Source organism: Mastigoproctus giganteus, chromosome 9 (assembly GCF_048544385.1).
Source record: "Mastigoproctus giganteus isolate SK-2022 chromosome 9, ASM4854438v1, whole genome shotgun sequence".
NCBI classification, from domain to species: Eukaryota; Metazoa; Arthropoda; class Arachnida; order Uropygi; family Thelyphonidae; genus Mastigoproctus; species Mastigoproctus giganteus.
The window spans coordinates 21,890,671-21,905,974 of record NC_143583.1 but is presented as its reverse complement, the minus strand read 5'-3'; the positions used below and the strand labels follow the sequence as shown (position 1 = coordinate 21,905,974).

Below are 15,304 nucleotides of genomic sequence, written 5' to 3'. Positions count from 1 at the left end.
TTTTTTTTTTTTTTTTAAACTTTGGAGTCTTGAAGTGTCCCAGTTAATCCGATCCCAGTAAATCGAGAGTCTGCTGTAATTTGAATTTATGCCCCCTAGTTCTGAATCATTAAAATGTTGCCCTCATCCATTTTACTACCCACTCTCAGAGTCATATATACCTCAATCACATCAGCTCTAAGATGCCTGACTGCCACAACTACCCTAGAAATTAAATTTCACTGACAAAATACACATTTCATATTAAAATACAACCATATTATTATCTTTTATGCTTTTAAGCAATTGCTTACCCACCATTTTCCTGTCTGTGGATTTCTGTCTGGATTTTCTTTTAGACATCAACTGATTATGATGAATTCAAAAAAGATACTGTAGCAGACGCACTTCTTCAGAAATGTTGAGTCAAAGCCGTTTATAAATGGCATTGTATTCAGACTTGGCTGTCAGGAGCATTTCCAAAACTTCACCAAAAAGAGATCTGAATTCAGTTTCCCCCCTCACCTATTTGAATATTCCCAACATCTGGTATTGCTAGGAAGAATGATTAAAACTACCAATAAGAATGAGATTACTTTTTATATTTCATGCTTCCTTGTACACTTGTCAGTTTCCTGACCAAGGACCAGTGCAACTCAGTTATTTCCTGTTTAATCTGGTAGGTGCTCACATGAAATTGACAGAACTAATTTTATTTATTTAATTATAGCTTGGAAGTATATAACAGTAGCCCTCAAAAGCATACCCTGTTGCTGTTAGTAGCAATTTCTGCATGCAGCATAAAACTACTATTGATAAATCAGTTGATCAGACCACATACTGCTCATACTTTTGATTTGACAGGATCGGGATATTTTTAGGTTAGAGCAAGTGTTGAGAGATACTGGGATTTACAATTTCATTCTTTACTTTATGATCTAGTCTCATCTCTTTGTCATTTTTCCCATGTACTTCATTGCTCTGCATTGACAAGTCAGACAAGTTACAGAAATAGGAAGTTTGGTATACTGTCCCTCTCCTGGAGGAGGAATGCAGAAGTTAATTAATCTTCCTTCTTCACGAGAAGAAAGTTATGATGATTCTTTTTGTCACCTCCGGAATGTAGGGGATATAAATATGTCCACTCCCCACATGGTTTTTCCGATGAGCCTGCCTAAAAATTTCCTCAATAATGGCTTCTTAAACTGTATATGGAAGTTAAGGTATGTTTGGGTAATGAGTCGTTTCATATTTACAAGGTGCTTCAACAGTAAAATTTCTGGACACAATAACATAATTTTTATATAAATACATTTTACTTATAGAAAGTGCTGTAAATGGCTTCCATTAGCTGTGATACATAATATTCCTCAACATTCAGCATTTTTTGATATAGATTCCAGTAACTTCTGCTTTATGCCTCCAATAATATTTTCATTTCCAATAATGCTATTATGATTCTCTATTGTCTTGGTGGTTATTTTCATACAAAATATCTTTAAAAAAACTTAAAAAATAAATAAACAAAAATTTATTGTATCAAGTATGGAAGCCTAAGCAGGTACAGGTCCCTGCTGATTAGTTGATTACCAAAATATGATTGTGTTGGCTATATGCACAACAGCACACAACCAAAATAACAATTCATTCAATCACAACATAGCGTGGATATACTGACAAATGGAGTTTCTTAAAAAAATATGTTCCTGACAACCAGTAATAGTTATCCTGACATTTAACATAAACTGTTCAGTTGAAACCATGCTTTATCAGACCAAAAGAGATGTTTGTAAAAAAAAAAATTAACTTTCCACGTACAAAGACTGAGACCAGCCATTTGCAGAACACAATTCCTGATCCTGAATATTTTAACATGAAGCAATTCTGATGATCTAAATTAACATACCATATAATGATATGTTACTTTAGTTAATCTAAATTAGTTAGAATCCTCAATATTAATCTGAATTAGTTAGGATTTTACCATACCACTTAACTATTACATTTTATTTTTACAGTTCTTACAGTATTGGTGAGCTGACAAAAAGAATTTATTACACATTCATAAATTAACCACAGTGCATACATTTAAAAAAAGAACCATGTGATCACTCAAATTACAAAACAGGATATGACTGACTATATATAAAGTGATTAAATAATCATATGAATTACTAGCAGCATTATATACTTTTATGGTTCATGGATGTTTCTAAAAGTGAAATTGTATCTGCTTATATAACTCAACCATCACGATATACAGCACGATCAACTAAATAAATCAATACAAATATGCAATACATGTTATACTTTGGTGGCTTACCATCTCTAGGACAGCATACAAATTCAACTCCAGAAAACAGGTCAACTCCACAAGGTAATAACATGGCAAAGCTGCGTAAATGCATATTTCTTCCTTCACAGCTGTGAGCTGCAGTTTGATTCCATTCATCGAATGTTTGACAGATACTCTGGTTGTGAATGTGATCAAAAAGGCAGTGTTCTGGTACCAGCAGAGCATCACTTTGGAATTGTCCCTCTACAAAAAATTATATCATAAAAAAGCCTTTTAGTGCATTTCAGAATAATTTTTATTCATTCAAAATAAAACAAATGCACATATAAAGTCAACAAGGAAGTTCTGTGAAAAATGTAAGACAACAGCTTAAAATGAAACAACTTACTTCAGTCGATATAGCTGAAGAGACACCCATTGACCAACAGATATTAAAATACATTAGTGTAAGGGTCATGGGCATCAAAAGTTATTGGAATCTACCTCACCAGAATTTCAACGCAAAGTGAAAAACAAAACAGGGTGTTCCTTTTGAATGTCCCCGATTTTAAAAATTGGTTAAAATTCATTTACATATTTATTATGCACCTCGAGGGGGGCTGCACTATGACTACATATGCTGATGCACCTAATAAATCCCCCAAAAAACATGAGGGGGCATAAATTCAAATTGAGGAAAGATAGTTGTAGAACAGATCTGTGGAAATTTGCCTGTAGCCAGCAGGTGGTTGATTGCTAGAACAAACTTCCATCTGTGATTGTGGAAGTTGATAGCTTAAATAAATTCAAGGTAGAACTGGACAAACCTTGGAAGTGAATGGATGGATGAAATGGGAAGGGGTTTTTTTTTTTTTTTTTTTGGCTGATGCTGTATAAGCTTGCTTTCTTGCATCATATGCCTCTACTAATGTAGAGGCATATGATGCAAGAAGTAGAAGCCAACAGAGGGTGGATATGGTCACATTTCACTGTTGATATTTTGAAATGTGCTGTGACCAAGGCTGCAGCACTGCTGTAATTTGTGTAAAAATGGCATCGGTACAAGAGAAAGTGCAGGCAGTGGTGTGATTTGCAGAGAGCAAATCTGTTTTTATGGTTCAAAGGCAACTTGGATGTCCATTCAACAAAGACACACTTGACCCAAAGTTTATACAGAGAGAGTACAGGACATTTTTGAATACTGGTAGCATGCAGAAATAACATGGAGGTTATCAAAGCATCTCGAAAGAGTGAGTTGAAGAGGTACATGCTGCCTTTGTTCACAGTCCGCAGAAATCAATCAGGTACATCAAGGGAATTGTACGTGCCCCGTACAACTCTGCATAGGGTCGTACAGAAGCAGCTGCATTTGTATGCCTATAAATTGCAAATGGTTCAAGAAATCAAGCGAGGAACAAACCGCAATAGCAAAACTTCACTACTGATATCTTAATTGCACTGATCAAAACTTATTATTTCTTGAGTTGCGTTATGTTTTCCGACAAGGCAATATTTCATGATTTAGGAAAAGTTAACACACACACACACACACATACACACACAATGTTCAAAGAGTGAGCTCTGGCAACGAGTTAGGTAGCTGAGAGTTTGATGGGCCCTCCCATTTTAATTCCTTCGAGAGCATCTACCTTACTCTTCAAACTCTCATAGCCACCCAATGCTAAGTTGACATCTAATTTCCTGACACTCTGCACTTAGCACACACAGACATCCTCCTTGACTAGATCATTATTATTAACCATATGGTGCAAGGAAGCCTGAGGCTTATGCTGCACCAACCAGAGAGAGAGAGAGAGAGAGAAAGGAATCACCAAGAAAGAAAAGAATGATGATATCCAGCTCAGGACCCTGGGTGTGCCAAGTCCATACTTACCAGATTACTCACCAGACGTGAGCCCCTGGGCATATCCTGTTCCAGAATTGTCCATAAACATTTCAAAAGTTACACATTTTTTTAGGCTGTCATGCATTGGAGAATTGCTCCCTTCAGTTCTCTCCGACTACTTTGTGCACGTTGCTTTGCTGCTCTAGTCTGGGGCATGATTTCCATTTAAATACAATTTAATTAATTAACAATACTACACTAACCCAATGCAGTGATACGAATTAAGCTATCTAGTTTTATATTGTACCTTACATTATCAAGTTCAAGATATACACTATCAAGTTAGGCTATACCATAACAATCACAATGTTAAATTAGTTAAATCCTTAGCTAAATCCTTAAATACTTAGCCCAAAAAGTGAATTAAAACCTTAAGTATACTTATTCATTACATTTAAACCCTTATACACCCCAATTAGATCACCAGATGCTGAAGTTTGCAGAACTTAAAGCCTTTCTTGGTAAGAGCACCCCTTTGTTTCCCTTACCATTCTTGTTGCTCTTCTTTGTACTCACTCCAGCAGCTCGACATCTTCTCTAAAATGAGGCCCCCAGACCTGTATGAAGTACTCAAGGTGTAGACTGAACATTGCCTTATAGAAAGGGATACTCACTTCCTCATTCCTGCTAACTTTATAGAGCAGACATCATCTTTTAAGGGCACAACAAAAGATGATATTGTTGAACACGTTGGCACTAATGATATTAAGAGTAGGTGACCGGCAGATTTACTTAACAAGTACAGGTTACTGTTGAAAAAAAGCCATGAATTAGAGTTGAATTTGAAAGGATCTGCAATTCTGCCCAGACGCGATAGGAGGGAGTATATGATGAGAACCTTGTCTATCAATTCGGCCCTCGAAAGATTGTGCAAGGCTCAAGGGGTAGAATTTTTTTCAGCCTGGTCTATACTTACTAACAGGAGAGACTGCTTCTACAGGGATGGGATACACCTAAATAGAAAGGGTGCAAGAATATTTGCTGATGCTATCGAGGCAGTGTTAGGAGGGTCAGAAAGCTGCTAACTTGGGGGATTCAAGAACTAATAGATTAACAGTAGCCACTGGCAGAGGCGAAAGTGATTCTTGCACTGCTTCTATTGGAATGAGCAGCAGCCTGGAAAACAAGATGCAGGGTATTTCAGAGACTGCTGGGAGTCATTGCAGTACAAGTACACATGGGTTGTGTTAGGGTAGCTAAGAATAGGAGCAGGTGCATGTATACTTGCATGTACACCAATGCTAGGAGTTTGGTAAATAAATTTGATGAATTTGAGGTATTGCTCAGAACATCAAAAGCAGATATTGTTGGGATATCAGAGACGTGGTGTCACACAGATACAAGGAATGCAGAACTGGAATTTGGGGAGTACAACGTCTACAGAAAGGATAGACAGGATAGGAAGGGACGAGGGGTTATGCTATTAGTTAAGAAACACATAAAATCCAAGGAAGTGAAGTCAGTCGATATCACTGGACAGTGCAGTTTTGAGTGAGTTGGGTGTGATATAAGCATTGGGAGATCAAAATTGAAAGTAGGAGTGTGTTATAGGCCTAATGGCTTTGATGAGTATAATAAGAAACTGTACAGGGAAATAGTGGGCCAGTAAATCACAGAGTCTTAAAATGGGAGATTTTAATTTCCCAGATATTGACTGGAATTTGTGGGTTGGTCACTCACACACTAGCAAGGCTTTTGTGGATTTATTGGATGACTGTTTTCTAAATCAGCATGTTGGGAAGGCAACTAGAGGGAGTAATACTCTTGATCTGATTATCAGTAGTGATTCTTCATGCATTAAGAATCTGCAGATAAAGGAACCACTAGGTGGCAGTGATCACAGTGTGCTGAAGTTGGATTTACTCGAAGAAGAAGAGTTTTTGCTTTCGTAAAGGTGACTATGGTGGTCTGAGACAGTATTTAAATTCTATACAGTGGGACCAACTGATAATGTTATCAACAGCAAATTCAAAATGGGAAGCATTCAAAGAATTTATCTTGGAAGCTACTAGGCTTTACATACCAACTAAGAAATACTGTTCAAGGTTCAGGCCTAAACAGATGTCAGATGAACTAATAAGACTTATGGCAGAGAAGAAAAATGCATGGGATACATATAAATTAATGGGTGACATGGAAGCCTATGATAGATATAAGCTGGTCTGTAATCAAGTCACAAAGTAGATTAGGCAGGCAAAAACAGATTATGAGAAATCCTTGGCAAAGGACGCAAACAATTCTAGAAGGAAAGGGAGGAATCAGATTGGTCCACTTGATATCGATGGTTCAACTGTTGATGATCCTGCTCAGGTGGCTAACAAACTAAATGAGTATTTTGCATCTATTCACCCATGAGGAGTTATTCAGGGAGGGGGAATGCGAGAAGTGAGTTAAACTCTGGCAGTGAGCTAGATGATTTTGTAATAACTGAGAGGAAAGTGGAGGAGAAATTGTTGAAGATAAACAAAAAAAGGCACCCGGGGTGGATGGGATCTATCCAGTTATATTAAAGGAGGCAGCAAAGGAAGTAAGCAAACCCTTAGTCATAATTATGAGAGCTTCTTTGGACTCAGGAGAGGTACCCATGGACTGGAGATGTGCAAATGTGACCCCCAATTCACAAAGGAGGATCAAAGGGTAACACAAGTAATTATAGACCTGTTAGTTTAATTTCTGTTCCAGGAAAATTAATGGAGGCACTGGTTAAAATAGGCAGAACATTTATCCAGCAACTATCCTTCCTTAATTAAAATTTTCATGGCCCCTCATGCATGAGCAAATGGAAGAATTTCATCATCACTGGGCTTACTCAGTCCATTCAGAACTTTGAACGCCTCATTCAAATCTCCTCGCATGTGTTTTCTTATAATTGCAAGAAGAGTTGTTCTGTAAGCCTGATTGCACAATTACCTATGGGTCTTTTTCTTTTTCCACTACCCTTAGTGTTAGACAACACCGTTGCTATGCTATTCTGGGATTACTGTTACCCTCATACTACTACCACAAAATGCAGTACCTTGCATTTGTCAATGTTAAACTTCAGTTGTCACAGCAGCAGCATACCCTGATTACTGTCATTAACTGCTCTGCCGTCCTTTGGATCATTTGAAAACTTAGATATTACACCTGATATGCCTTAATCAATATTATTAATAAATATAGAAAACAACAATGGGCCCAGCACTGAACCCTGTGAGACTCTACTAATAACTTCTTCTTGGATTTCTCCCTTGTTTCAACAGTTGTATCCATAATAGCAACTTACCCCTAATGCCACACTGCTCCAATTTGAACAGCAGCCTTTTATGCACAACAGTATCAACAGCTTTTCCAAAATCTATGTATAGATGTTAAAATTATTTTTAACATTCTATTCCTTTGTTACAGTATCATAGCATCTGATCAGATTTGTTACAAAAGACTGCCCCTTAACAAATTCATGATGTGACTGCCATATAACTGAATTCCTGTCTAGACAGTCCTGCATTACGTTTAACTAGTGACTCCATTATTTTCCCTGAACAGAAGTGAAGCTTACGGTTAGCAAGACGTGAGTAGATTTATTGGATGATTGTTTTCTACAACAGCATGTTCGAGAGGCAACCAAAGGGAGTAATACTCTTCATCTGATTATCGCCAGTGATTATTCATGCATTAAGAATTTGCAGATAAAGGACCCACTAGGTGACAGTGATAACAGTGTACTGAGGTAGAATTTAGTCGTTTGTTTTTGTTTGTTTGTTATTTGGTTTTTAGGAGCATTAGCAACTAAGGCAATATTGCTCCGGGGATATGCGGTGGTCATTCCCTGACCTTTCCGCATCCTCCATATTTGGTGGTCACGGGCTCGAACCCCGGTCTAATCAAGAAGCGTGTTCTATGCACTGCTGCTCCTGCCCACCTGGCTACGGAGGCACCTAGAATTTAGTCAAAGATGTAACTACCATCAGGGGCAAAGGGAAGGGTTTTTGTAGAGGTGACTACAGTGGTCTCAGATAGTTTTTAAATTCAATACAGTGGGACCAACTGATAACGTTACCAACAGCAAATTCTAAATGAGAAGCATTCAAGGAAGTAATCTTGGAAGCTACTAGACTTTCTGTTCCAGCTAAGAAATACCGTTCAAGGTTTAGGATTAAATGGAGGTCAGATGAAATAATGACGCTTGTGGTAGAGAAGAAAAATGAGTGGGATGCATATAAATTAGGTGACACAGAAGCCTACGGCAGATATAAGCTAGTCTGTAAGCGGCAAGCGAAGGCAGATTATGATAAATCTTTGGCAAAGGATGCAAAGAAAAACAGCAAAGACTTCTCTAGTTATGTAAACTCTAGAGAGAGAAGTGGATGGATCAAATTGGTCCACTTGATATCGATGATTCAACTGTTGATGATCCTACTCAGGCAACTGGCAAACTGAATCAGTATTTTGCATCTACAATCACACAAGAGGAATTCTGTAGGAAAGCGGAGGCCAGAAGCTTATCAAACTCTAACAGGGGGCTAAATGGCTTTGTAATAACTGAGAACAAAGCGTTGAAGAAATTGTTGAAATTAAACATAAGAAAGGCACCTGAGGTGAATGGGATTATATCCAGTTATATTAAAGGAGTCAGCAAATGAAGTAAGGAATCCCTTAGTGATGATTGTGAGCGCATCCTTTAACTCAGGGGAGGTCCCCATGGACTGGAAATGTGCAAACATATCCTCAATTCACAAAGGGGGATCAAAAGGTGGCATGAGTAATTACTGACCTGTTAGTTTAACTTCTGTTTCAGGAAAAATAATGGAGTCACTGGTTAAAGAAGCACTGCAGAACCATCTAGATACGACACAGCATGGGTTTGTTAAGAGGAAGTCTAATTTGACCAATTTGACTGGATACTATGATTTGGTCACAAAGGAACTGGATGCAAAAAATAATTTTGATATCATATACCTAGATTTTAGGGAAGCTTTTGATGCTTTGCATATGGAATACTGCTATACAAATTGACGGCAAGTTGCTGCAATGAATAAATGGATGGTTGAGTGGGAGGAGACAGAGAGTGGTAATCAATGGACACTGCTTTTTGTGGACTAATGTTATTAATGTAGTCCCCCTACGGTTTGGCATTGAGCCCATTGTTGTTTTCTGTATTTATCAATGATCATCATTCTTCTCTTTCTTGGTGATTCCCTTCTACTTCTCTCTCTCTCTCTCTCTCTCTCTCTCTCAGGGTAACTTGAACTTTTTTTTTGGCTGGTGCAGCATAAGCCTTAGGTTTCCTTGCACCATATAGCTAATAATAATAATATTGATGAATGTATATCAGGCTTTAATGTCCAAGTTTTCAGATTAACAAAGGTTAGTAGGGTTGTTAATGACAGTACAATACTGCAACAGGATCTAGAAAAGTTGCGCAGATGGGCTGAGAGGTGACAACTGAAGTTTAACATTCACAAATGCAAAGTACAGCATATGGATAAATGTAACCCCAACGTACCAACTGGGCGGTACTACACTCAGGGTAGTGGTGAACGAAAAAGACCTGGGGGTAATTGTTCAGTCAGATATGAAGTTTTCTGAGCAGTGTAGATGGGGCACAAGAGTAGCTCATGTATCATGTCAATGATATATGGAAATTTTGCTAGCAGGGATAAGGAGGAGATTATCCACTTGTATAAGGCAATGGTCAGGCCACACCTTGAGCACTGTATACAGGTTTGGAGACCTCATTTTAAGAAGGATGAAGAGCTGCTGGAACAAGTACAGAGAAGAGCAACAGGATTTATGAATGGAACAAAGGGTTGCTCTTACAAAGAAAGGCTTAAGTTAAGCTGTGAGGTGATCTGATTAAGGTGATTATTAGATCACCTGTGAGGTGATCTGATAAAGCCTTGAATGGTTTGAGCAGCTCAATGCTAATGAAATTGTTCCTTGTGCTCAGAATAATCACCTGAGAGGGTATAAATTCAAATTGAGGAAAGACAGTTGTAGAATAAATGTGCAGAAGTTTAGCCAGTTGATTGCTGGAACAAACTTCCAAAACAACATTGTGGAAGTTGATGGCTTAAATAAATTTAAGGCTGAACTAGACAAACATTTGCAGTGACTGGATGGGTGAAATGGGAAGGGTTTTTTTTTTTTTTTTTTGGCTGATGCTGTATAAGCTTGCTTTCTTGCATCATATGCCTCAACTAATGTAAATCACTCATTTATTATAAACAGATGTTAGTTTATTTTAATGAAGAAAGCAAAACAAAGCAGATAATGCAATTTTATTTCAAATCATATGATACCTCAAAACAGTTTCTTTTAATTTATGCTAGCTTCGCAGCTATACAACAGTCATCTGATTTATAACATATAATAAATTATATGTGTGGAAGTTTGCCTTTATCCAGCAGATGATTGATTGTTGGAACAAAATTCCATCTGTTGTTGTAGAAGTTGATAACTTAAATAGAGTCAAGGCAGAACTAGACAAACATTTGGAGTGAGTGGATGGGTGAAATGAGAAGGTTTTTTTTTTTTTTTTTTTTTTGGGGCTGATGCTATATAAGCTTGCTTTCTTGCATTATGTGCCTTTACTAATGCTAATTCTAATGCTAATAACGACTGACGGAAGTTTGTTCCAGCAATCAACCACTCGCTGACTAAAGGCAAATTTCCGCACATCTATTCTGCAACTATCTTTCCTCAATTTGAATTTATGCCCCTCAAGTGAGTAATCTTAGCAAGAGGAAGAGTCCCTTCAGCATTGAGCTTGCTCAAACCATTCAAAGCCTTATACACCTCGATCAGATCACCTCACAGGTGCCTAGTCTCCAGATACTGCAATCTGCAGAACTTAAGCCTTTCTTGGTAAGAGCAACCCCCTTTTTTCCCCTCACCAATCTCGTTACTCTTCTCTGTACTATTCCAGCAGTTCTACACCCATCCTAAAATGAGGCCTCCAGGCCTGTATGCAGTACTCAAGGTGTGGCCTAACCATTGCCTTATACAAAGGGGATGATCATCTCATTATCCATGCTGACAAAGTTCCTGTATATAATTGACATGACCACATGAGCTGCTCTGGCAGCCTATCTGTACTGCTCAGTTCATATCTGACTGCACAATTACCTTCCAGGTCTTTTTCATTCTCCACTACCCTGAGTGTAGTACCACACATTTGGCACGTTTCTCTGGGATTACTGCTATCCGCATGCAGTAATTTGCATTTGTCAATGTTAAACTTCAATTGTCACATCTCAACCCACCTGCCCAACTTTTCTAGATCCTGTTGCAGCAGCGTACTGTAATTTCTGTCATTAACAACCCTGGAAACTTGGACATTAAGCCTGATATACTTTCATCAGTATCATTGATAACATAGAAAACAACAATGGTCCCAACACTAAATCCTGGGGAACTCCACTAATAATCCACGAAGCGCAATGTCAATTGATTATCACTCTCTGTCTTCTTGCACTCAACTATCTCTTTATCCATAGAAGTAATTTGCCCTTTTTGTTTATTTTGTCCTTGTATATTTAAATAATAAATATATAAAAAAATAATCAAAATTTGGCCATATAATATATAAAGTGTTTTGTAACTGCAGTGTTTTGTATGTAGTATTATCTATATACTCACCAAGACATCTGTAAGGTTTCACCCAATGACTTGCTTTGCATTTCTTCTGGCCAACTTTGCACCAGTTCTCAATTTTATAGTACCGACTAGATTCTACAATGTTGCTAATCTCCTTCTTGGGATATACCTGGGTGGAAAAAAATCTCACATATAAAATGTTTCATTGTAAAAATTTATAGAAAACAATTGAGATTTCCACCATATTTCCAAAATTTTCAAAGGGCATATTCATAAAAATTATGAACATGGCCCTTGAAGATGCACATTCAAGTCATGGTGCATCACTAATGAGAAGAACCATAACATTAGCATTAATTAGGAGAAAGGTATTATTTTACAGAAGTTTGGTAAAAATACATTCATTTGGTCAAAAATACAAGGATCGTGGGATAGTATGATGCACCTGAGAAAAAGATAAAATTAAGTAAAGTATTAGTTCACCATGGGTTAGAAATATTTGCTATACATAAGTTATTTCCTGAAGCCGTTTAAAATTCATAGAAATATTTAATACAGCTAATATTTGAAATTTTAAAAATAAATATTTTATTTGTTCACTCTCATTTCAAAAGAGGGCATTCACTAAGAACATCATATGTAAGCAATTTCCAAAATGTATATAGAGGAGGAGAGGTGCTTGCAGTAAAATTACATAAACTATTTATAATCAAGTAATGAAAATATCCTGTTACCAATTTAGGATAGCATGGGCATGTGAAGGTTGGAGAATGGTCTATTTAAAGTCTGCCAACAGGCAAGTTATCATCCATTTGTGTTATAAGAAGAGAATTTATTGGTGGGTAAAAGCTGGTGTATAATACTAACCTGAAATTGGAGGTTTACTATAGATAAAAGTGAAAAGAATGGTTAACTATCAGGTATACATAAATACAAATAGATCCTCGATATCTGCGGTATTATCATGAAACTGCCATAATAACTAAGTCCATGGGTATTTTTTGTGGGGGTGGTGGATGAAATAAGTCTTTGTAAAGGTCTGCATAATGTATAACAAAACCATAATTAACCTAACCTAAATGTTATCAGATATGATAACATTTAGGTATGATAGAACAGAATAACCAAGTGCATACTACTACTCTGGTTCAAAAGGACTTAGTGCTATTAGGAGACTCCATTGTCAGGGAAACGGGAAATATTTTTTGTAATAAGGATAGGTGGACTAGAACCAGGTTATGTCTGCCGGGAGCAACTATTAATGATGTCACCGACAGACTGTCAGATTTTAAGGGGAGAAAAGAGAACATTATTATTCATGTGGATACTAATAACATTAAGTGCACACGATCTGACAATTTGTTAGACAAATATAGGACCACGCTGAAGAAATGTCGTGAGGCAGGTCACAATGCCTGTGTCTGCAATTCTGGCCAAGCATGATAGGAGGGATTATATGCTTGAAAGTCTTGTGGATTAACTCAATGCTTGAAGGACTCCACAAGGCTTTGGGGGGGGGGGATTTCTATCAGCTTGGCCTGCACTTGTAGGTAGAAGGAATCTGTTTTGAGAGATGGAATACAATTGAGATTTCCACCATATTTCCAAAATTTTCAAAGGGCATATTCATAAAAATTATGAACATGGCCCTTGAAGATGCACATTCAAGTCATGGTGCATCACTAATGAGAAGAACCATAACATTAGCATTAATTAGGAGAAAGGTATGATTTTACAGAAGTTGGTACAAAAGGTTTTGCAAATATTATTGAGGATACCTTAAAGGTTCAGGGAAAGTGCTCATTTGGGGGGGGGGACAAGGGTAATATAGATATGCATTTATCTGATAGTACTGGTCAAATTAACTCTTGCACATACCTCAACAGTTTTCACAACATGAGATAACTTAAAACGAAGCCGCCTTTGCATATTTTTGCTAATTCAAAGTTTAGCTGCGTACTAATATGATGTGTTTGCACTAATTTGTATGTTATCATCTAGATGATTGTTATTTGTATCAACATGTCAGGGAAAGTACTAGGGAAAAGAATACTCTAGACCTCATCATCACCCATGAACCAGATGATATAATAGGGCTGACAGTATACCAGTAGCAGGAAGTGATCACGGAGTTCTTTGGTGGATGATGACGAGAGGTAGCAGTAGTTAAAGGCAAAGGAATGGGTTATAATTTCAGAAAAGGAAAGGAAATTATGATGCCTTAAGGTGCTACATGGTCTCTATTAACTGGGTAGAGAGCGAATACAATTGAATTATGATATACCTTTAAAACACTAATCACAGAAGCCTTGAATGCTTATACACCATTTAAAAAAATACTCCACGAGGAGGATTCCAAGCTGGATGAATAATGAAGTTGCCAAATTACTTGAGCAGAAAAAGATGGCATGGAAAAGTTACAGAGCAATAAAAAGTACTGAAGCCTATAACAGCTACAAAGTGATCTATAATAATGCCACAGAAAAGGTTAGGCTGGCAAAGGCAGATTATGAGAAATCGCTGGCAAAGAGAGGGGAGGGATAAGGAATTCTCCACATATATAAATGCAAAGAAGAGAAGGACAAACCAAACTGGACCCTTATGTAATGGCCATGGGATAGTATTAGATACCCCTGCTGAAGTTGCAGAAGAACTCAACAGTTACTTTGCATCAATATTTTAAGAAGAACTCAACAGTTACTTTGCATCAATATTTACAAAAGAAAAACCCTTCACGTCAATGAGAAATTCTGGGAGTCAAGTTGAAAAAAACTGAATTAATGATATTGAAATTTCACATGTTTATTTTGAGCCTACGGGCCAGTAAGGCTCCTGGGGTTGATAGCATTTATCCTATAATCTTAAGCAGGGTTCCAATATCAAGATTCTGGGATCCCGAATACGGTCATTTTTTTCCGGTATTCAAATCCCAGTATTGATACAAAAATATTGGTTTTTCGGTACTAATTTAAAAAATAATTATCCATGATTTATTCACATAAAGGTTATAAAATCAACAACAATAAATCATTAATAGTGCTGAATTTGCAAATGAGGGATTGTTCTGCACAGTACAAATCCAACGAAAACCTGAAAACGTCATGAAACTGTAAGACATAAAATCTTACAAATATATTTCTCTTAGTAAGTATAGTGTGTGTGGAAGTAAAGCACTTAAGGAATAATGAAAACATCATTACAGAAATATTTCCATTAATGGTAGTAGGCCTGGTGGGGCAGTTAAGAAATATGGTGAACAATGGTATGGCAGGTGCAGAAGGGTTAAAATTGAAAGCTTTTGAACAATAGTTTAATCTCTCTATTACACCTGTACTTGAGGATGTGATATTTAGTGCATTTTGGGAAAGGGTGTCAGTATGGAGCAGTTCAAAGGTATTGTGAAGAGGTGATCTAGAGGTAAAAGATGAAAGCATTTCGTTGTGTGGGAAAAATATTCTGTTTTTCCTACCAAAGGAAGAAAAGTGAGTTTAAAGAATAACACAGTGATTGGGTCAGATTTAAATTAGATAGGGGGAGATACGTAAATGCGTGCATACCACTCTGTG

The 15,304-nt window shown here is 37.2% G+C and overlaps 1 protein-coding gene across 1 annotated transcript in view; it reads right to left on the bottom strand.

Annotated features, from left to right (window-relative positions):
• Positions 1-15,304, bottom strand: part of Appl (amyloid-beta-like protein) — a 364,342-nt gene that overhangs the window by 60,975 nt on the left and 288,063 nt on the right. The window contains exons 3-4 of the mRNA XM_090381664.1: positions 11,781-11,907; positions 2,303-2,518 (exon numbers count right to left, since the gene is read on the bottom strand). Of these exons, the coding sequence (XP_090237790.1) occupies positions 2,303-2,518; positions 11,781-11,907 (343 nt within the window). The remainder of the gene's footprint in view (positions 1-2,302; positions 2,519-11,780; positions 11,908-15,304) is intronic.